General features: G+C 42.0%; 1 protein-coding gene across 1 annotated transcript; it reads left to right on the forward strand.

Annotated features, from left to right (window-relative positions):
- The first annotated feature begins 6,347 nt into the window (after positions 1 to 6,347).
- LOC126560420 (keratin, type I cytoskeletal 9-like) lies at positions 6,348 to 22,674 on the forward strand. Its single transcript, XM_050216380.1, has 5 exons — positions 6,348 to 6,353; positions 6,610 to 7,299; positions 7,420 to 7,667; positions 8,443 to 8,545; positions 21,385 to 22,674. Exons 1-5 carry the CDS (start codon positions 6,348 to 6,350, stop codon positions 22,615 to 22,617), a joined length of 2,280 nt encoding a protein of 759 aa, XP_050072337.1. The 3' UTR covers positions 22,618 to 22,674.
- The last annotated feature ends 1,452 nt before the right edge of the window (positions 22,675 to 24,126 follow it).

Here is a 24,126-nt window from a genome sequence, read left to right on the forward strand (position 1 = left end):
CATTAGTTATTGGCTTCCCTTATAAAGTATTAGTATCAGATGAAACGTGATGGAAATATGAAGAACTTTCAGCAGCTCGACCTGTTCTACTATATCTACTAGTTTTAATAAAATATTCTCAGCTTCGTACCTCGTCACAGGTGCTCTACGTGGAGAAATTTCTGCCGCTTTTATTGTAACCGTTGACCGATTTTGGTGCTCGCTTATGACTCCAGAGAGGAAAATAGATAGAAAGAAAATTTGCACTACTTCAAAGGTAGTATCTTTCGGTACATAGCGGCGCGTTGGTCAAAATAATTGCGAATCTTTTTTGTAGGTTGTGTAGATGCTTTTCACTCCTCAGTCATATCCTCTGTCGTGTTCTTATGACATGTTCATCTTATGTACCTTATCCTTCATAATCTTGAATTCTTAATGTATACTGGTAGCGTCCAAATTTCTCTGCTTGTTCACAAACTAAATTTCTGCCCCTGGAAACCTTTAAGACTATCTTTTTCTTACAAAACAAGCAAGCATAAAGAATCCAAACTCATTGTTTGCTGTTTCGTAGACTTACAACCCACTTCATTAATCTAATAAAATATTCATTAAAGCATTGGCGGGATAAGACCTGTGTAGACACCAAGCAAAACAGAAATGTGACTCGCAGGACTCTGAGGCCCTGTAAGTATCCAATATTCCCATGGCCAAACAGCTTCTTTTAAGGAGATTCGAATCTGTCAGGTCTCCAAGTATTTGCTTAGCTTGCTCATACTATGATCCGCCCCAGCATTAAAGTGTTTTGGTGTGCTTGATCGGTCTTCTTCTTGGCTTAACGACCTCTAAGGTCATGCCGTCCATCGAATGGCTTACTAGGCTGCCGATACCACGAAGTTGATTAGTCAGTCCTCACCGTCACTCACGGGGAAACGGTCCGGATGGGATTTTAACCCCGGTCCTGCCGTTTGAAGACCGGCGCTGCTTTCGTCTACAGCACCGGGCCGACCCGATCGGTACTCTTATGGAATATCCTTCAATAAATTGGAACACTGTCGCTCTTCTCTGTACCGCTAAATTAGGCAAAGGTACAGTGACGTTCCTCGAGTATAATGTCTTCAGTGATTCATGGGCCTCAATCATTGATCTCTACCTCAACACAAACAATTCTGCCATATATTTGACCTGGAATTGTTTCAGAGCAAATAATGTAAATTAAATTACAATTTATATTCTTGATTTAGTCAGTTACGTAGTTGTTTAGTTTGTTCTGTATGGCCCTTAAATTTAATCAGTTTTTGCTAAATTCTTGCGTTGAAGAAAATTTGAACTTGAATGTTTAATTTGAACAACTGAAACATTTACGCTCAACGCCATTTCCAAATACAAGATCAATTTTTCAAATGACATGTGGCAAATACATTATAAATCATAAAACACACATCTTACATCATGCAACATAAAGTAACTCGTACCCGAAAAGTATTTCAATCAACTAAACCGAACCGTCTGGGCCCTTAATTGACCCTTGACCCTCGTCACTCATCAGCCAATATTCCGGGCAGCACACAGCAACCCGTCGTCACGGTGCCTGCCACCGTCGATTGACAGCACAAACCGTGGATGGTGGCGGCAACGTTCCAGCCATTCGCTTGCAGGCATTCGTAAAATCGGCTGCAAACACCGGAGGGAGGACGTAATATGCAAAATTGATCTGATGTTCGCTACCACCTGCTGATGCTGGTTTATATTTTTCATTCTCCTTAGAAGTTTATTGCTGTTATTCTTTAAAATTGCTTACTGCTTACAGCCGAGAAATGAAACGCACCGCTTGTGGCCGTCCCGGTTCTTTTCTTCCCGGCAGGCAATTATAATAAATGGAGGCTTCGGGATGGAATTGAAATTCCAGACCTTGGTATCGCTTCTTTTCATCCTTACCTTCAAGAACCCTTCAGCTCGTACACCTCGTTTAGAACGTCTTCTTAGCGATCGCGTTCAATTTCACCTCATCAAGGTACCTGGTACTTTACCCCAAGGTGGGTAAAGTGTGATGGGAGAAGTGTTTTGCACGGCCGGCGAATCGACCAAACGCTTGTTTGAGCTTATTATGTTCGTGTTCGTACCGGGGAAACCCCCACCCTCCCCTCCTCCCACCCACACCGACACCGTACTTGGGCTAATCGAACTGAATTTAATTACGCTTACACTGAATCAATCGCGATTTCCGAGGAGATCCGATTTTCCTCGAGGGATGATGGCACGTGATGACTTTACACGTGCTTTCATTAGCCGACATCCATCAAAATAGATTATTTACTGATTTTTAGAACAGAAACGGAAACAACGTACACCAACAAAAGGGCGCGTTTATTGTTTTCCCTTCGTTTTCCACGAAATCTTATACAACACCTCCAAATCCGACGAGCCCACCCAGAAAGGTAATGCGTGTTTTCGGATCCGGAGAATGGCAAGTAGAAGAAGAAAAAAAGGCAACAACTCGAACTTGATTAGTCTAATCTGCGGCATCGCTTACTTCAAGAGGTGATGCAATCAATTCATCGGTTTAAATTGTCATGCAACCGTAACCAAATGGTCACGGTCCCGCACGATGCTACCGTCCATACCGTGGCCGTGGCACTGCAGCCAAGATCAAACGGTTCGGACGCCCGGTGGGATATGGTTTTTGATAAATAATTAACCAAACCCCGCGTTGGTGGGATTGCTTACCTGGCAGTTTGAGTACGTCGTTGTTTGCATTATTCATTACAAAAGCGTCAAATCAGGCGGAGTCTCTTCCATCTCTAGTCGCTTTGGTGGTTCGGGATAAAATTCAGAAATGCAAATATGACGCATATTTCGGTAGAAATGAACCGAAAGGCTCTTTAATAGCACTTAATTTTCATTGGCGATTTAGACGGCCTTTTGATTGTGTTTCAAATATACGAAGGCTGGATAATTATTTTCAAAATATTTGAATGTGTTAACACTTAGCACGAAGAGGTGTGTGTGCTAATGAGAGGTAAAGGTTTAATAGAAATCATTTTCTTCGAGCGCAAACTGTGTCTGTATTTATAAAATCTCACTTGGTAATTAGCAGTACGGACAGGCCCATCTTCAGGCCGTTCACAGTGGACAATCTCATTTCCTTCTAAAGTCAAACGATATTATGATTGAATTTTCATGTTCAACAAAACGAGTTAAAAGCATAGACCAATTAACAACAAAAACATCGCCTCTTAATATTCGGTAAGTTTTAAAAGATATCCTTTGATGAACTAATTGCATACATTTAGGCTCCCCATACTTAAGATACAACGCAGTTAAATTACGTTGAGTGATAGGATAATGTAAGTCTCTGTCCAATTATCGTCTAGTAATCGATGATATGCTGTTTGTATAGCATACTTAGGCATTGTCTGAGCTTATACTACAGATCGTAATATTTCTTATCGCGTTATAAAGAGTTCCCTTCGAAAATCTAAGTTGTTCTAGTAAAACTATTAGAAATCACGCTGAACGGATTGTAGGAGATGGATATTTACTCTTCTTTGAGTCTAAGCCACTCTTTATATAAACATAACTTCGGTGATCTTCAAAGGACGAAGATATTTATAGATTAAGATGGCGAATCACTGAAGCTCCGAACTCCGTTGATATAATAGAATTCTTAATGTTTAATGTATATTCCACAGCAATGGCGACCTAAGATTATTGTAAGAATATTCTTCCAAAACTTCGTTCTACAGATCTTCAACAATCAACATGCATTAGTCACAAAATTTCTTACATTTAAATCTCAAGCAAAATAAGCTCAGCTTTAAAACATCTACCACCTGCAGTCACCATCGAAAAACATTATTGCATCAAGCAAAAAAGTCTTTCCTCAGAGAACCACTTACCCGAGAAGGCTTCATCGAAACATCATCGACATCCCTTGTAAGACGAGATTGTTTTATGAGCTTCATAAATTATCGCTAACGTACATTCAATTATTTCCGGATGTCAGTCTTTTTAGCATTAGCCGCAGCAGCAACCTGCCCCGATATTACACTTCCCATTTGGCTCGTTCCATCCCACGTATCCTTCGGTTCGCTTGACCAGCCAACCTTTTGCATGCTGGCCAGTTTATCGCTTCATCTTCACCAGGGACAACCCGGATCGCCGGACGACTACTGACCGGTGTGGAACGGGTCCCGGTTCCGGATCGTTGCGATCGGGGCCGAAAATTGTATGTTTCCTGTCGCAATTTATTACGCCCGAGCGGATATCCTGTCTTCGGGCTGCCCGGCACTGGTTACGGCTCTGATGCGAAGGTGTCGGAACGTTTCGATGCGGTGTTGCGGCGAGCATCTTGAACTGGTCAAGCGGCAAACGATGACTATGAATTGCTATTACTCATCCAGCCTGCAAACGATTTTAAAGTGTCTATCTTTAATTGAAGAGCGATAGATAGCTGGCAGACGTTTTAATTGTTAGCTTTACGGCTTAACGTATTAAAATAATCAGCTTTTTTATACAGAACATTTGCATTGCAATCAACAACAGAAAACAGAAACACTTTGTTACCGAATACACTGGCAGCTTCTGCCAGCATAATCCTCGTTTACAAATGGTTTCACTCAGAGCTGTGTATCACATGCGCTTTTTATTGGTAATTGGATGATGATTAATTCGTACGGAATAAACACACGCCTAGCGTCGCCTTCTAACCCAAGCTATTGCATCGAAATAAGCTTACATTACATTCCGATTAAAACAACAGCATCCTTTGAAGTAAAACGTTCACCATATGGCCATATTCTCGGTTGAGTTATGATAATACGTAACACTTTTTTGGCGTTCGGTATTGCTTCCCATGAGCCGAGCATAATTTTATTTGATCTCTGACAAATAAACTGTAGCCAATCGGTTATGCATGAACCGTCAATGTGATAAATCCACACGTTTTTTTTTCTTCCACACACGCACACACAGAGACTCGTCCCAACGTTCCGTCAAAGTCAATAGCTTAAACTCAACGCAGTCACCCGTACCCGATCGGCTGCATTAATCCACTTTAGTTTCTGCAAAAATAAATGCTGCATAATGGCGATTGACACACATTTATTGCACAAACGGTCATTTATCGGCGTTTTATCTGCAGCACAAGCAGCAGAACACGCCAAGTGGGCCGTTGCGTTTCATTCATTACAATTTCGTAACCACCGGGCACGGTATCACACCGAAAAAAGGGCCATCGATCGTGAGGGGTGCCCACTTTTATGACAGTCCGAAAATCGCCGTTTATCGTGTCTTTCAGGTGAGAGATTGACCATCTTTATTGGGCCAATCAGCGTCACGATTTTTTTTTTTTCACGCTGTTATTTTTTTGCGCATCCAAAATCAATTTTCCCTGCAACAATCGGGCCCGATTGCAGCTTCTTCGGTCACAAAACTAGCGAAAAGCGAAATTTTGAGCACACCAATCGAACTCAATCAACCGATCAGCGTGATCGAACTGACGGTTTCTGGCCAAAGCAGTGCGTTCCCGAAGATGGCCCATCATTTGACGGCACAATTAACGGCACAGCGTGCGGCAGGTCCGCTTTATCAAACAGCACCTTCGGCCGCATCTTCGTAACCGTTTGCCAAACAGTAATTGACTAATCTGCTGGACATTACCTGTCCGGTGGCTTTATTTTGCCACGGCAATCCGTTTTACAGTGTTTATTTTTTGTTGCACAGCTGTCTGCCCTCTTTCGTCAGTCTTCCTTTCCGATAACTGATGGGTGTGACGAGCCTTTCCGTTCCCGTGGTGGAGGATGTGTGTCGAGAGTCTTCAGCGATTCCATTTTTATTTTGCTTGCCCGTCTTCTTTAATAATCGATGAAAAATGCATCACTTTTCGGGTCGGAGCGTTATCGTACTGGTGGCCGCAAAAAGCATTACATGTCCTCCATCGTGCTAATTTGTTGTCAAGTTTCTGCTTCTGCCCAACCGACATGCTTTCATCATCAGCGCGTGGTGATCGTCAAGCTGCCTATGTGCAAGACCCCATCCGGATGGGGTAGAAAGAGCAATCGTATGGTGAAAAACGGTACGGCTGAACGAGATGCAACGAAAACAACTCCTATCGCGGTCTCGTCTTTGCGGTGGAAAACTCTCGTGCGTCGATGGAAAATTTTGGGCGCGGTATAAATTGATTACGATCCACGGTGGGAAGCATCATTCGCTAGCGATCGTTCGTACCATCTCAATCGTGTGAGCGTTTGGATATAGAGTTTTCACGAATTTTCGACATTTTCATATTGATTGTGCAGTGTGTGCAGTGTGTCTTCTGGCATTTGGACATTCAATTCAACACAGCAGATAGCTGCAGATTGAACTCAGTTATGAAGGTGCGTTAGTGTTCTTGTGCGCTTGTGTAAAGTCAAGAAGTGATCAAGGACATTTAAGAAAATCCTGTGAAGTTTTGCGATCTTTAGACGTGAATATACATCTGTTAAAAGTGATCTTGAGATTTTCTGGATAATTTCCTTTTCTTGAAGGACTTTTCTCGGACAAGAACCCATTCTGTGAATATATATGTGTGTTTGTGATGTGTTTCTAATACGACTTCTCTGTGTTTTTCTTTCCACCACCCATCTTTTGCAGACGTTCATTGTGTTGAGTCTGGCGGTGGCACTGGTGGCCGGTGCCAGTCTGGATAAGTCCTCTGCTAAGGAAGCACAGGATCGCAAACTGGACGGACAGTCCAAGAACCATGGCAAGCGTGGTTTACTTGACTACGGTTACGGCTACGCCAAGGAACCAGAGCTGCAGGGTGGCTTTAAGCCCTCCTTCGGATACGACATCACCGTAAACGAGCATCATGTACCACAGTTTAAGACCTATTCTGCTCCCGAATATCACCACAACCAGTACGCGCCGTTTCACAAGGAACCAACCGTGTACAACTGGAAGGAAGAGAAGCACACCATCATCACCAAGAAAGTCCCCGTACCGTACCCGGTGAATGTGGAGAAGCAGGTGGTGATCGAAAAGAAGGTCCCAGTCCATGTGCCAGTGAAGGTGCACGTCCCGTATCGCGTGGAAGTGGAGAAGAAGGTCCCCGTGTACGTCGAGAAGAAGGTTCACGTTGATCGTCCGGTGCCGTATCCGGTGAAGGTGAAGGTTCCAGTGTACCACAAGGTGGAAGTTGAAGTTCCCAAGCCGTACCCGGTTCACATTCCCAAGCCGTACCCGGTGTACATCGAAAAGGAAGTTCACGTCCCGGTCGTTCACCGTGTGGAGGTTGAGAAGCCGTACCCGGTGTATGTGGAGAAACCGGTGCTAGTGGAGCAGGTTGAACAGCACGAGCATGAGCACAGCCTGGAGCATGAGCAGAGCCACGAACTTCAGCTTCACAGCCACGAGCAACGTAGCCACGAACTGCAGAGCCACGAGCTGCAGAGCCATGAGCAGAGCCACGAGCATAGCCACGAGCATAGCCACGAGCAGGAGCACACCGTGCATCACAACATTCGCCCAGTTGGCATCAAGTCTACGGACTTCATCTCCGAGCCTATCAATGTTGCCGAGCACGAACATCAGTACGGTGAGGAGTCGCAGAAGATCGAACGTAAGGTGGAAAGCAATCAGAAGTCTGCTTCGGACGCTGCCAGCGAACAGTCGAAGGAGTCGGAAAAAACAACCGAAAAGGAATCTGCTCAGTAATGAGATCGTACTCAGTTTAGTGTAGTTAGCCAGTTTCATCCATTTTGCTTAAGAACATCCCATTTTCATCATTAGGGATGCTTTCTGCATGTTGATCTTGCGTACAGAGAGGCCCACCTAGTTATCATAACGCCACTAAAGGACTCACAAAAAATCGCGTGACGAACCTTTTGTTCTAATAGCTAAGAACTATAACCACCAACACCAACTCTAGTCTCAAACCGTACACTTTTGCACCGTGCGAAATGTGTGTTTGTTCCAGTTGAAAATGAGTAGCTTACGGATCAAAACAAATCATCCCCTCCCTCAACATGTTACTCCAAACGAAAAGTGTAACGAAATAAGTAAATAAACAAAACGAACTGTCAAAATGAAAAACTGGACCGCCTTTTCTTGACGATCGATCGATCAGCCACGTGCCGACAAATGCCGACCAGTTTCCCTCTCGATGGTACGCGTCAAACCGTTTGCGAGCTTTGACCCAGTTTTCTCGGCCGTTTTCTCTCCGCACGGGAGAGTGATGATCGATGATACAACAACTGCCGCGTCATATTTGAGCTTATTGCTCAATAACTTACACTTTTACCCTCGTTACATGGCCGGTTGCTTTCGCCCAGACGACGCGCGCACGCACCCCACGCTCGAACGTCGCCCGATCTCGATCGCACATTAGATACGGCTCCCGGTGGAAATGAGCCGAAAGCCGAAACCCTGCCTGCCTCACGAACCTCTTCCGCTAAACTTAATTTCGTCTCGATTCGTCGCACACAGCGCTGGGGCGGCCCCCGGTTACCGTTCACCAATCGGTGAGATGATTTGCAACGGGATTCGTGAAGATCTTCACGATCCGTCCTACAGTTTGGGCGATCTGTGGGTATTAAGTAATCGGTAGAGGGGTGGAATGGAAAGAAAAAAAAACGGGGAGGGATGAAAGGAAGCAACATAAGGCCTAAGAATTGGCCCAAGCAAATCAAACCAACCATCCACACCCTACCCAACAGCGAAACCGTGGCAGCGACAAAACAGATGTAACTGAAACCGATCCGAGATTGTAATGCGTACCGTTTTCGTACGCCGTGAGCCATGAAACGTGGCTGGGTACATAATTTTGCATTACTATTGGTAAATACTTTTAAACAAACAGCACACGGAAGGTAAAGAAGGGTCCTGATTATGTTGGGCTTTTGATGAGTTTATTAATTTGCTGAGATTGCATTGACCTGCATTTTTCTGTTTGTTTGGAGTTTTGAAACCAAGCAATAACTAATGAGAAATTGATTGAATTCATTAGGCGAAATCAAGGGCCTTCCGGGCACTGGAAGATAATAGGGTTTGTTGTTTGTAAACTTATTTCTAGAAAAGGAAAAAAAGTGGTGAGACTTTCAGATTTGTTGAATGGAGAGAAAGTGTATTCAATGTTTCTTCTTTTATTTTACTATCATTTTAAACAACAATACTAAAAAGCAGTTCAAATGCTCATTATCGTCCATTTTTTTTTAGTATTGATGGGTGCTAATGCACTTAAAAAAAGTCATTAGTGTCATAGTCATTAGCTAATGATATATAATCAGATTAATTTTTCTAATTCGCTCAATATAAATACATTTTAAAAAAACAAACCTTGGAACCTCACCAATAATTGATGGCAATTAAAGCTCTTCATTTCCTTCTCGTGATTAATTACGGCAGAGAGTATTAATTGTAGCTCTTTTAAAATAAAATTATGTTACGTTATATTCCACTAAATATTTAATTCAAATCATTACATATAATTTAGTGTTATTCAACGCATATATTCTGGCAAAAATGATATAAAACTTCAAACATAGAAATTTGTGTTGCTTAATTAAAATATGGAAGATAGTTTCCGCAAACACATTTTCACGTATCAATGCAAATAAAAAGCTTTTGTGAGCTGACATTCGACGTGTTTTATCGTTAGGCCTCTTAATATTAATGGATGGCTTTCGAAGAGCAGTGCATCGTATTCTCTCATTCAGGCAATATATCTCAAGTTTCCACACACAGGGAAATCTCTTCATTTCGAACCCTTTTAAAATTGAACTTTGGCAGTTAATACCAATTCGAGGCCTTTTGCTACTATTAGGATTGAGCTTCAACGAACTGGAGAAAATATATCAATAGACAGTTGAGTATACTTTTGATACATTTAATATTTGAATCCTTTTTGTTGCCAAAAATTGACTAAGGAAGGTTGAGAACCTTTTTGGTTTAAACAAAACCATTAGTTAGATTGTTGAAGAATAGCAATAGTACCTTTTTTAGTATGTATACCATTCCAAACAAAAGCAATAAATGTATCATCACTTCCAGTTTTTCTGCTCAGTTTTCATTATTATATTTTAAAATTACATTTTTGTTTTCTGACACACATCATCTACCAATACATCATCATCAGCTTCATCACCACAACCATAACCGAGTATGCCCGGGATAAGGCACCTTACCAATAAGATTGTAAAATTTATTCAGCACAAGCGGTGTTGACAATACGGCACTGGACCGTTATACTGAATTGTAAATAAATAAATTAAAAAAAAAATGTTTTCTGTGAGGATCGGCCTAAGCGTATCGCTAATACGAGAGCTGACAATAAAGTAAGGTCTCCAACGCTGCAACTTCGCCGGATCACGCGCTAGGCGAAATCTGGCAACACCGCCGTGTTCCTTGGTTCCCCCACTACCACTTTGCCGCTGGGTGAGGCTTCCCCGACCGCACAGTCTTGGCTGAGCAGCCGTCAACGATGGAGGTACCCCTCGCGTCAGCGTCCAAGACCGAATTGCGTTCTGTAATACGTTTTTTGAGTGCGAAAAAGGTGACAACTATTGAAATCCAATGTCAACTAGTTGAAGTTTACAGGGAAATGTGTATGGACATAAAAAACGTGCGTAAGTGGAGCCGCGAGTTCAATTCCGGGCGCACTAATGTTCACGACGAGGAGAGAAGTGGCCGACCGTCGGTCTCGGATGCGATTGTTCAAGCAGTGGAGGCAGAAATGCTGAAAAACCGCCGTGCGACAATTAGGGACTTGGAAGAGAAGCTTGGAGGAGTGTGTAGCAGCGAAACAATCCGTCATATCCTTGTGAACAACTTGCACTATCACAAAGTTTCTGCCCGATGGGTGCCGAAACAGCTGACGCGGAGGTTTAGAAAGAGGTCAACACCTGGCTGCGCGAGGCGGACGGAGAGTGGTATTCTGCCGGCATAGACAAGTTCATCGTGCGGATGCGCAAGGTGTTGGAAAAAAAATGGCGATTATGTAAAAAAGTAGCCAAGACCTTGGTCTTTCCAACGGTGTATCGCTTTTTGTAAATAAATGTCATTTTCTATGAAAAAAAAATTGGAGACCTTACTTTATTGTCAGCCCTCGTATTACATTGTATTTGCTGATTAAACATTCTTAGGACAATGAGCGATAAATCACAATACTATAATATAATATTTAAACAGTCTAAGGTTATTATACTTTTTTAATGCTGCTGAAGTTAATAATTATTATTCTATATCATTTTTTTATGGGAATCCAACTCAAGAATCGACCTTTTTAGCGTGAGCCTAAAACCAAAACTAACTCATATTGTTGCTGATAGCTGATGTTTTCGATTGCTTGTGTTATAGATGTTGTTTGTTGTAGTTTTTTTCATTCGCCTCTTCCCTTAGACAATCTAAATTTAAATCCATCTTTTAATTACTAAGCAAAAATCAAATCTCAGAGCATAACCTGACGTCTTTCAAAATTTTTTTTTAATTTGTTTCTGTCTCCTTGATGTTGTGCACAACTTCTAGGAGCCCACTTAGTTCGTATTTCTCCCTTTTCTCGGGAATATCCATGGCATTCTGTTAGAAGGTGCTGTCTTGTGACCGCTAGGCCACAGCATTGACTTATTAGCCGTGATTCTTTCTTCAGCCAATGCGTGTGGGTCAATCGTGTATGGCCAATTCTTAGCCTAGAAAACGCTCGTTGCTCGTTGTGATTGTGGAGGATCAGTCCAGGATACCACTGTCAGTTTGATTTACTTAAGATGGCTCAAAGGTAGTGTACTCCAAGTGTTTAGTCAACTCTGTTGTACCATTTGTTTGAAAAAAAAAATCTCTGAAAATCTCCCGTCCACCCATCGTTTGCAAGACGGTCTGCTTTTTCATTACCAATTATACCAATGTATCCAGCATCCAGCTATCCAGCAAAGAACGATTTTACCGTTTTTCATTATGGAAGGCGATCGCTTGTATGTAAAAAAAATAATAATAAAATAAAAATTAATACTACAACTTACCGCAGTGGCTGTAGTTCAACAACCTGCAGAGTAGTGTACTAATGAGCTGCTATGGAAGAGGAATATTTTGCAGCCAAAAAAAAAATGAAAAATTAGTACAAATTACTATGACAATTTCAAACGATATCATGCTATGTATTTTGTTAAGTTTCGTGACTTTTTACGCAAATTTTAGTGGGACAAAGCTAAGGTTTCGCACATGCCGCCTACAAGTCCACATTCCAACAAATAACGTGTCCCCATCGTCATTACCAATTTAAGCCTCACTAATAAACCACCTGGGTAGGTAAATGGAACGGTTTAAAGGAAAAATAAAATTATAAAAAACACAAACACACACAAATATCCTGCTACACAGCAAGCACAGAGTGATACGCGTCAGCCTGCACGACGCCTGCTATGGTCGAGCAAATTGCTGCAAATTGAAATTTATTGAAACAGAAAACCCCCTTCATACTACGATGGGATAAGGTGGAACCGAAACAGGAGAGAGCAAAAAAAAAATATATTGTTCCCTTTGTTTTTTGTCGTTGTATTCGCTGCGTTATTATTATTATTCCTAATACAGGTCTCAATAAATTCTCCACTATTTTAGATGCCAGCAGACCGCCCGACGCAGCCTGTCAATTGCATTGTTTTTGCTGTCAAACTATTTAGTTTTATTTGACGGATTTTTTAAACGTTTTTCGCTTTGAACACAACTCCACACACACACACACATAGACATAGAGCTATGGGGCGCACACGTGCCCAGGCCAGGATGGAGTCTGTCAGTACCTAATGGACCCAGTTTTCGGGAAAAACGTGGTTTTTGCGCGAGTATTTGTGTGTGTGTGTGTTTGGCGCACGCTGATTGATTTTTATTTCTCCATTGCGTTGCATTTTGTTTTATTTTATGCTGAATGATTTTCCGTGTTTTTTTTTCTTTTTTTTTTATTTGAGTTTTTACCCAACCAACCAACACTTCCGATCCATGCCGGCTGGCGTAGGTTGGAGCTTTTTGCCTCCAAACACTCGCGTCTCGCCGTTCATCAATCTCCGTTCGGCGCGGGCGAGTGAGTGTTTAGTGATGGAACGGCCGGAAAGTTCTAATCGTTTCCTCGCACTGCATCAAGCATGGGTAAAAGTTCAATCAAATGGAACATTTTGCTTTAATGGCATTTCTAGCGTTTGCATAGGGCGCGAGCCATCCCTTCCCCGCTTCGGTCTAGACCTTTGGGTGAATTGGTTGTGTGTGTGTGTGTGTGTGTGTGTGAGTTTTTATGTGTGTTTTTTTCTTCAATTCTGCCACTATGCCTCCCCATGGCCATCGAATCGCACGGACGATGAACTTTGATGTGTTAAAGATCCATCAAAGCATACCGTACGTGCTGCACTGAAGCTTGTAGATTTGGTGGTTTGATATGTTTGCCCTAAGCTGCACTAATGCACTTTACCTCGCTGTATCGGCTGGATGCTGGCTGCAGCAGGATGCTTTTGAAATGTACGTTGAATTGGTGAATAAGGCCACACTTCACCCGCAATTGCTGATAGTCTCAATGCATCGCAGAAACTTTGCAATAGTTAACTACACGTTCATGGTTGAAGTTTATCGGAGGTTAAAGCTATTTTCTATTGATTGCAGCAAATAATATTGTTGTTTTTATTGGGTTTGGGTAAAAGGGTTTGTGGAAAAACTTTAAAGAAGTGGGTCTCATTACATTAAAAATGAAAAACATCGTGTATAAAATATTTACATAAAAAAAATTTCCGAAGCCGTAAGCTTTAAAGTAACCCTCCGACTAAGCTTTGGCAAAGCGTTGAAAACCCTCATCGAAAGCATGCCTTTTTTCATGCTGATATCTTGAGGATGTCTTTTTAATCCTACAATCTACCAGAAGAGTTGCGTGGCGTTTGCAACTTTTCTCCACTGAAAATAATCCGATTAACAGCCATTATTTCATTCTCGAAACGAATATTCTTTAATTATGTAAATAATACATAAGATTTTTTAAAATTTTTATTTTCTAGATGATTTATGTTACACGCAACATTAGCTGCAACTGCTATATGTAGTTATTTATTATTTATTTACATACTGTCCGAAAATAATGGCTTAACAAAAACACCAAAAGTCTTCATAGATAACTAATGGGGATCGGTATTTAAAGAATTTTTGAAAGGATGATGAGAAAAGGAAGAATAATTGAGGAATATTGTAGACGAATAGGTGATAAGTGTTGCTAAAAAGCCGATAGTGCACTGAGAAGAGTGTCGTTCGATCCGTAGTGAGGCGGGATAGAATATAAAAGGGTGGTCTGCAGCGAAGGTGATGAGAAGGGGCATAAGGAAGGGGATAGGGGCGTAAGGAGGGGCTGATAGGACAGATCGAACATTAAGTTTTAATTTAACAGCAGAATTGCAGTGAAGCTTGTTTGGATATAGAAATGTCTTTTTTTAATAGACTCAAGCCTAAGAAGGTGTCAATGAACAGGATAAGATCCGAGATTAGAGGTAATTAGAGAGCGCTGAACAGCTACAGGAGTAAACTTTGAAATCTGTCTAGTCTGGACGTCGCGAGTCCTGAAAAGAAACGACTACAGCTGCGTATTTCAGAGTAGATCGAATCTCATAACATTACAGAGACTTTAGGCCGAGGGGATCACGATTTTCGGACAAATGAGTGTCTTGACAAGCCACACACCTGGATGCTTTACACAGTATCACAGACTAACACTTACCGGAACTATTCCTCTGTGTCCATTCTTGTGACATCAGACAGAGAAAGAGTTTAGGATGGTTTAAATAGTACAACAGTCAGCAGACGACGTCATAGAAAGAAAAATCTGGAGATCATCAGCGTAACGTAGGAATCCCTCCGGAGAGAGGATGAAGGTACAGTCGTTGATAAATAACAGAAACAGAAGACTAAGTACATTTCCTTTAGGAACTCCAGAGGACACTCCAGCGGAGACGACATAGGAGACTGCAGAGGATTCTGAGCTTTTACGATCAGTTGCTTCGCCGCCTTGACTGTAGGATAGATCTGGATGGAGACCTCCGAAAGTGTTCTTGTTTTACTCTTCGATCGATCTGATGGAGATGATCATTATAGTCGGCTTCGTTTCAGAGACAGACTAAAAAAGATTTCACATTCTTCATATGACGGTACCGAGGCTCAAATCCCATCCGAATCGATCCACCGTAGTGAGGACTCTCTACGTGATATCAATAAGTCTAGCAAGGCATTTGATTGTCGGCCTAACCAGGACATGTCCTAACGTCCTAAGCCAGAAAAAAGGGCGAATTCGATCTTGGCAACCGGTCAAGGAGAGCAAATAAAGACCATATTAAGGTTATTGATTATTTTATCGTTCTCATTGCCGTCAAAAAGGTTCAATGGAATATGTTTTAAGTTCTGCTAATTTTTGTCTCTGATCAAAACCACATTTCCCAGTCCTTTTTTAATTGATAATAAGAATGAGCCTTCCCCTTATCGGTGCAACGAAACTGCTTTCCAGCGAAACCATTACTATTAGCTACTTTTGCCCATTTTCATGAAGCTCACTTTACTCCAAAGTAATCCCTATTACCATTAGCTGAGGAGTAGGAGAAGATAATGATACCCAAAAGCTAAATACCCTGTCCGGGAAAACATTCTTTAAGCCAACGGCGCCCATCACACAACTTTTGCGTCACCCATTTAGAGTAATAACCCTTCAAACGCAATTGTATAAGTTAAGCATTAAATAGAAACAGAAAAAAATACCCTCCATCCAACATTTGGCGTGTCCTGATACCTCCTCCAGGCTATCATCATCACGGGTCAAGCGTGATCGAAAACCGGACGAGTAATTGGGTCTACCCTTGGCCGGAAAAGTCAACTACACCGCACCGGCCTAGTCCCAATTGGATGGCAAACGATTAGCAACTTGTTGGGCACGGTTGAGCGGCCTAGAGTGAGAACGGGAGGAAGATTTATCCACCACACCCACACCCGGAAGTGAACCCTTTCCGCGTTCGGCTATACCGCACGAATCCACACTTTATGGTGACAAATTTGCGGACACCAATTACCATTTTCCTAATTTTTCCAAACCATCTCTTAATTACAATTACGCCAAAGTTCTTTGAGCAATTTTTTTGTGTGTTTGGCTCTCGCTCCCTCTCGCTTTCTGTGTTTGATAAGAGTAGGATCCGCACAAGTAGCATAAGCAGCACCATATCCTTCGGATGAGCGATTACCCGAGGAACGAAAAGCGCTCTGTAGCGGTGTGCAAATAAAGACAAACAAACAAACCGAAAAGGAAGCGTCAAAAAACACGGCCACGGTGCAAATCTCAGGCGAGCAGATGGTTTGCTTAGGACACCTGTGTGACGGGGTACGGCACAGTGGTAAAGTGGTGGACCAAGTTAGCACTTGAACGTTGGCCGCGCGGGGACCCAACCCCCCGGTTGGACGGTTTTTCACGCTTTGTAATTTTTGAGCAACATTTCCGTTTCGCTTGGTTTGGGTGGCAAAGGAAACAGGGACAAACCTCTCGCGGCTAACGCGCGACAGCCGCAGAAGGGTCTATTTCTCGCACGTTTGAAGCGACAAAAGCAAAAAATCTTCATTTGCCCCAAAAATTGTGTCTCATTCTGGTGGGAAGGGAGAGAAAAATTACCACAAAAAAAACTCCCCCATTGCGAATCGGCGCGGCACAAAGCAAAGTGGCGAAAATGCCACCGAAACAATACACCGGTATTAAATTGAATTAATATCCTCATTCGGCTGAACAAGGAACCCACCGGGGCTCGGTGGTAGGTGGTGGTGGTGATGAAAATTCCTCCCATGCTTGCGCATCTCACATGCAAACGGACCGGTGACCCGGGAACGAGAGAATTGAATGTGGAATGTCTACATTTAATGGGTGCGTCATGGGTCACCATTTTTAAAGCCTGCTTGCCAGTTGATGCGGAGAGTAGAATTTATTGAGATTTCCTACATTTCATCACATCCTCACACCCGGGTTCGAGTGAAGTGTGTAGCCGTACACCAAGACACGAGATCCCTTTAAACCCTTCCCTTTTCGTAAATGGTTCACCACTGGTACGATGTTGCTACGGATTAGATCGCATCACTAGCGAAATGGATGGAAATGATGTGCTTTCTACTGTGTGTTGCAAAAAGCCCATTCTCCCGTACAACACGTACACGGCGCAGGGAAGGCTCGGTTTGAATCGTCCTTCAGCACAACCGAAAGGAAGGGTTACATCTTTAATAAAGGATTTTAATTGTGCTCATCACGAGTACGAGTGTGGACAGCGGAAGCAGTTTCGCCATGTTTATTACCATCTTTACCGGGGTTCCCTTTTTTTGGTTCCCTGTTTTTGTGTTTGGGAATGAAAAACTTTGGTCCGGAACTAATTCCACTTGACAGTGACCGGCCGACAGACCGGGATGATGATAAGCCGACGGTTCAAAACCGAGACCCAAACCAAGTCCCGACAGGAGTGCACTTTGCAAAGCGTAAAGGTACAAAAGATATCATCCATCGAGGATTTAGTAGCAATAAAAGCAGCTCGTTTTGGTTATGGAGCACACCATCCTCCCGATTAGGCATGTAGAGCGAATGAACACGTTCGGAACCTACAACGATTTCCACTTCTCCAACGTGGAATCGCATCGACCGCGCGCCTTTTTTGAAGGTGGTGAAGAAATCGATGAAAAATTTCTGGAAACTTTTCATTGCAATGAGGGATGAAAATTCGTGGTTTATAGCAAATGGAAAGTTCATCCGCGAAGGGGAATCATTTAATGAAGGGGATGATTTTTCTCCCAAGAGGGGAACATTTCTTCGGTTCATCGAAAGGGGAAGGTAGGTAATATTTTTAAACTCAAACAAATACTGATTGTTCATTTAAGACCACATACTGTATTTTGAAGCATAACCATATCAATAATCCTTGAACAAACAAACGAATAATCAGCAGAATAAATGTAATGATAAATGTAGTTGCTTTCAAAGGTATGAAAAACAATAGTAAACGGAAATGCTCGATACCAAATGAATCTGGGAAATTTCATTGAGGTGAAAAGTGAACGGACGTTGCAGGATAAAGTCATGCAACTTGCAACTCTCCTACAAATGTTTTACCCCACATGCTCTTACTAGGGAAATTTGAATGAAGCTGGAGAACTAAATGCCCCTGTTACATGCTTCTTTGTAGCTGGGAAATTTGGTAAAAAAATCTAGAAGATATGTTGCAGGAAGAAGTCATGAAACGTGGAAATCCATCATGTACTGTCTTACGCCAAACATGACGCATAATTGTATGTAACATGGGGAATTTGGTTGAAGCAGAATTTCCCAGCTACGTAGAGATGTGTAGCAAGGAAATTTTGTTGAAACTGGAGAATGTACGTTGCATGATAAGGTCATGAAATTTCCTTTCCTCCCAAAAACGTTCTACATACGTTTACGTAGTATGGAAAAAAATACGTTGCATATAACAGGGAAAATGTAGCTAAGAATATGGTTTAAGTAGGGGAAAATCACACACTGTTATGTAGCATAGGAAATTTGCTGGCTAGGCTGGGCTGGGGAACCTGACGATTCATTCTCAATCATGTGGCGTGGTACTTCCCTTGATATGTAGCAATTTGACTGCATGGTTTTGGGAAATTTTGTTAAAGGTTATAACATGCAACGTGCGATTCCCCTCGTAATTTGCTACACCAAGGGTGATTCATGATTGAAATTTCCCATTGTGTAGTATGGGAAATTTCAACGCTGTAAGATAGAAATTTTAGAATCATGTAATCTTTATTGAAATTGGTTCATGAACGAAACACGGTAAAATCACGCTGCTTAGCACACTCCTCAATATTTTCTACATAGTTCGAGTAGTTACTATTTGTCTATTGAAATGCATTATTGAATAAATGTTACAATACGGTGCAAGATGTCATACTTAAAATAAATAAAATGAATGAATTATTGATTTTTTTGTTAATTTCGCAATAGATTCTTGTAGAAAAAAGGCTTAGGTGATGTTTCTATATAATTTTATCATAAATTCTTTTTTATCTTTCGTTAGGTCTAGATTAGGAATAGGCATTAAGTTTGGTTACTATGTTTTTCGACTCACAAATCAACCATCTTATACTTGTACACATTATACGAGCACTACACTTTAAATGAAGTATTCCTAGATTTGTCTGCGTAGGATCATTTGGCTCGAGAACCTCGAAAAGACTCCCAGTTCTGGCATTCTTTGCGTCTAGCATTCATTCATTTTACCCGCAGTTTGATAATCAGGCAGGGCATGGCAGTTAAACGAGGTACGTTAACGGGTACTGCCGTATGACGACCGGCCCTACTACCACATCCGTCTCCGGACCGCTCCTTATACGTAGAGTAAAGCATGAACAGACTTTAACAATATAATGCCATATGAGCTTATGTGTTGCTTATGTTTCTTCAACACGTTCTATTTCTTATTCTTTTAACACAATAATGTGAATACTACAGCACAACAAATTAAAATATGTTGTGTTAGTTTTGAAATTATTATACCATACTTTCCCCCGTAAACGTGAAATGATTTCACAGAATTTATAGCATTGAATTTATTCACCGAACCGGTTCGATCGATTATGGCACTATTATGGCATTTCGCACAGGGTGGTTCGTGTTCATTGACAAGAGCTGATAGAAAATATTATGCTCTTTACTTAGTTCACAAATAAAGCAGTTTGAAGTGCCTAAATTTAATTTGGATGAAAATTATTTAAATTACATTTGAAAAATGCATCATTTCACACAAATAAACAACTGCAAGTGATGAATTTGAACGTAGATATCGGTTCCATTTTTACACACCTTGCAGCCTATGAATGTGTGGCATTGAAATACTGAACCCGTTCAAACAATTTTCCTTTTACTCATTTCAAAGGGAAAGTCCTATCCTTTGTGTTGTTGGAGAATGTCGGAAAATTTATAATTGAATCATACTCCAATTACTTGTTTGCCAAAGTCAATCATAAACCTTTGTAAAGTTTACTAAGCAGTCAGCACTTCACAAGGCTATAATAGATATTTAAAAAAAATAATCATTTGAAAAACTATAATGTGCATTTATACCTCTTACAATTGTACAATACTGGCGATAAATAAAGGGAAAATTTACCTATAGATTCCACAGCTATATTCGAGAATCATTGACGATGTAAACCTCGTGCAGGTAGTTGAATTGAAGATCCTGTTTTACCTCAATAAATAACTGGCGATGTTTGGAATAATTGATTAATGAGCTGCTCATTAATAGTCACGTGCACATCGACGAAGCTTTAGCATTGCCATCGTGCTTCGAACGTTGTAAAAACGATGCATCATTCCATATTTCACTAATTGACTAATAGTAACGGCAATGCAAAGCGCCTATTGACATTGATTTAACCTCTTGTTCTAAGAAAGTGTGCTGCAAATTTCGAGATCGTGAGATACCCAACAAAGTACGCACGTGGTACATGTTTGGAAATTCAAACAGTCCTATTGCCGGATATGCCACTAAACGCCGGTGGTATCAACTCACGACCGAAGGAGTTTGCAGGAAAAAAATATTAACATAACTATCTTGAGCCAATAGCAAAATCGATTAACGAATCCACCTGCCCAACTGAACGTGAATCACTTTCAGTTTCGTTTGTAGTCACTGTTGGTAGCAAACACCGGTGCTCGTGGTGCTGTACTGCAATGTGCTTCTAGACTGGAATATCCCATTGCAACTGGCTGGGATGATTCGTGAGACGATGATTCTATTAATATGATAATTGCACTACACTGTTGAGGAGCGAGTGTTCTAACACGTTTGAGGATTGCTTGGGTGTGCCCTGGCCGGGTATAAAAACAGAAGAACAAAGCACTTCCAGCTCAATTTGTGTTTCAGGATTGATGCAGCTGGAGTTGACTCCAGGTGATAGTTTAGTAACGGAGTGATAAAATAGAATATAATTACCACCAGAAAGCGAACAAAATGAAGTGTTTCTTGGTGAGTGCAGTGAATAAAAAAAGTGCAGTGAGCGCTTAAACGTAATGGAAATTCAAATATTTTGAAGTATTGTTAAATATGATTTAAAGTATTTGTTAATTCAAACCAAATCACATATCAAAAAGTTACGTATGAGCAAGGATAAAGTGCAAAAGAACCATGGAAAAGTGTTTGCTTGTTGCTAATAACATTCTGTTTCTGAAAGCTTAACCTATTCAAAAGAGATTCAAATCGATTTTAAGCGTTTCTTGGAACGCTTCAAAAGTGTCGCACAGTGGGCACTTGAACAATATTGGTGATTCATTTTTCCACGATCGTGTAAATTAAGTGAACTATTAGAAAGACATGTTCTTAGACCAGTTTAAACAATTCATCTCAATAATTTCTCTTTTCTTATTTCTAGATTGTTTCACTTCTCACGCTGTCGCTAGCAAACGCGCATCTGTTCAAGAAAAAGCTTATACTCAGCTCGGAATCTGACGGTGGCCATAGCGGTGGAGGCAGCTTTTCCTTGGGTGGCGGAAGTTTTGGACTATCGTTTGGAGGTGGCCTGCACGGTTCCGGAGCTGGTGGTGGTCATGGAGGCTCTGCTGGAGGAGGCTATGGAGGAGGATCCGGTGGTCCGAGTTACTCAAACGGGGGACATACTGGAGGATACGGTGGAGGTGCTCCAAGTCATTCCGGTTCAGGCGGTAGCCATCAAGTAGCTGGAAGCACTGCTTTTGCAAGTGCAAGTGCAAGTGCCAGTGCAAGTGCAGGAGGTGCCTCATCGGGACACACCGGTGAACATTCCAGTTATGCTCCATCACACGGAGGATCGTCTGGATACGGACATAATGGCGGCAATGTTGGTGGACATGCAGTAAATGCCCCGTCCGACCATCTTACACCTCCAGCGGGAACGGGCAGTGCCGGTGGTTATCAAGGATCGGGTGGAGCGTCTCACAGCTATGGCAACAGTTTCGCGAACGCTGGAGCTAGTGCCGGAGGACATGCAGGTGTACCTCAAGGTTCGACGGGTGGTTCTTATCATGGTGGTGCTCCACAACAGTCATATGGTGGGGCCGGACCAGCTCCTTCCAGCGGATATGGTGGATACAGTGGATCAGCTCCTTCTAATGGACACGGTGGCCACGGTGGACACGGTGGTTTTACGAAGCAAATCACCATCACTAAACACGTCGATAACAGTCCTCCTCCGCGACCGATCGTTATTGAAAAGCCTGTCCCAGTACCGGTCGATCGACCCTATCCGGTGTACATCGAGAAAGAGGTACCTGTGACGGTAGTGAAGGAGGTCCCAGTTCACTCGGGAGGTGGTGGTGGAGGTAGTTACGGAAGTGGTTCGGGCCATGCTGCAGCCAGTGCGAGTGCCAGCGCAAGTGCGCACGCGGGAGCAAGTGCCGGTGGATTCGGTGGTAATTACGGTGGTTCTAACGGAGGCGGTTACGGAGGTAACAGTGGGCATGCTGGAGGAGGCTATGGCGGTGTAAATGGGGGAAGTGTTGGAGCAGGTGGTGGATACGGTGGTGGTAGCCATGGTGGAGGTCATGGAGGCGCATCGTTCACCAAGACGATTACATTTGAGAAAACCTTCAACAAGCATAAACACCATCTCCATCACCACGGATGGTAGAATGTGTAAGATTTCCTCATGGTTGACGGGAAATGGATGATCGTCGTATCGGACATTTTTCCCATCAATGAAAACCAGAAAAGCTTTACTTATGTATTAGGCCCCAATTGCCATGAGTGTGTGGAACTGTTGATAAATAAATAGTTAAATTAATAAACAATAACGAATTTTGGTAGATTTTTATTTGTTTAAAGTTTTCTCATACCACACAAAAATCACAACAAATTAAAAGTCTTTTCATCCATTTTAGCTATTTTTAAACTTTATTCGGTGAAGCAGTTAAAATTATTAACTGTGTATCATTAAAAACGTAAGTTTAAATGCATCTCAATTCAAATAAACCGTAACACAACGATCGTCGATCGAAACAACCCGTGCCATGGCTGGACGTGATCGTGCCTTGAGTGCCATTTGTGATGGCTCCGAAGAAAGACTCAACGAAGCAAAGCACTTTCGTACGACGCCGGATGCAAAAACCAGTCTCTGTGCCAACTTATGAATGAACTCGTCGACGGCAATCGAATGGCAAGGTGTTTCCGGTACGGTTTCGATTCAGTAGCACACCATTTCCTTCGTCGTCTACCACCCTACCCTCCCTGGGTTATGGTTCCAACAGAAACGAAACACACAAAAAAAACCCACACACCATACATTCTCGGGCAGGTCTGCCCCAGGGCGTCCAGGCGCCGACGAAACCATTTTTTTTTCTCCCGTTCGTCTAGTTTTGGAAATAAGCCATGGGAAATGGGTTACCAGGCAAAGGACGCGAATGCGCCGGACGCAAGACGCAAGCTCAGAGTTATGAAAGTGAAAATACACAGCCCTCGGGGAGGGTGTATGTGCCGTTGGGGACGAAACAGGGAATAAAGTTTTTCGGTTTAACGATGACCATCGAGGACGGAATTGGCGGGGAGCATGTGTGATTGCATGTGGCGCGTGATTTGGATCGTGACACGGTGATCGTGCAAAACGTGCCTGCCCGACTGCCGGACAAGCGTTGTTTGCTGTGTAGTACAAGAGCGTCATTTTATTGCGAGCTCATAAATAACAAAGCTGAACAGGGACCGACATAAAGGAGGTTAATTGAGTGGATTGGCAATCAATATTGTGATGCGGCTTTCGCCCCGCAAAGAAATTGATAAAAGCTAACAAATAATAAACAATGTTTATCATTCCTTTTACTACAATGTCTAGTTTGTCATAAAAGTTAACAAGGCTTTCATTATTAAAAACTAAATCTTAAATAAAGCCTCATTAATCAATTAATAAATAAAAAATAAATAAGGATAAAAGATAAAGTAAAAACAAGGAGAGGTTTCCTTGGGAAACACATACAATATCAGCACAATAATTGTTGAAAATACGGCGAAGAGTCGAAATAATTAATAACTAAATAAATAATAACCTAAGATAAGAAAACACTCATGTGAAACACTAGCTTAAGGTAATGGAAAACATTTGGAATAAAGAATTGAAAGCAACGATTTTAAATAAATAAATAATTATTTT

This window comes from Anopheles maculipalpis, chromosome 3RL (assembly GCF_943734695.1).
Source record: "Anopheles maculipalpis chromosome 3RL, idAnoMacuDA_375_x, whole genome shotgun sequence".
Lineage (NCBI taxonomy): Eukaryota > Metazoa > Arthropoda > Insecta > Diptera > Culicidae > Anopheles > Anopheles maculipalpis.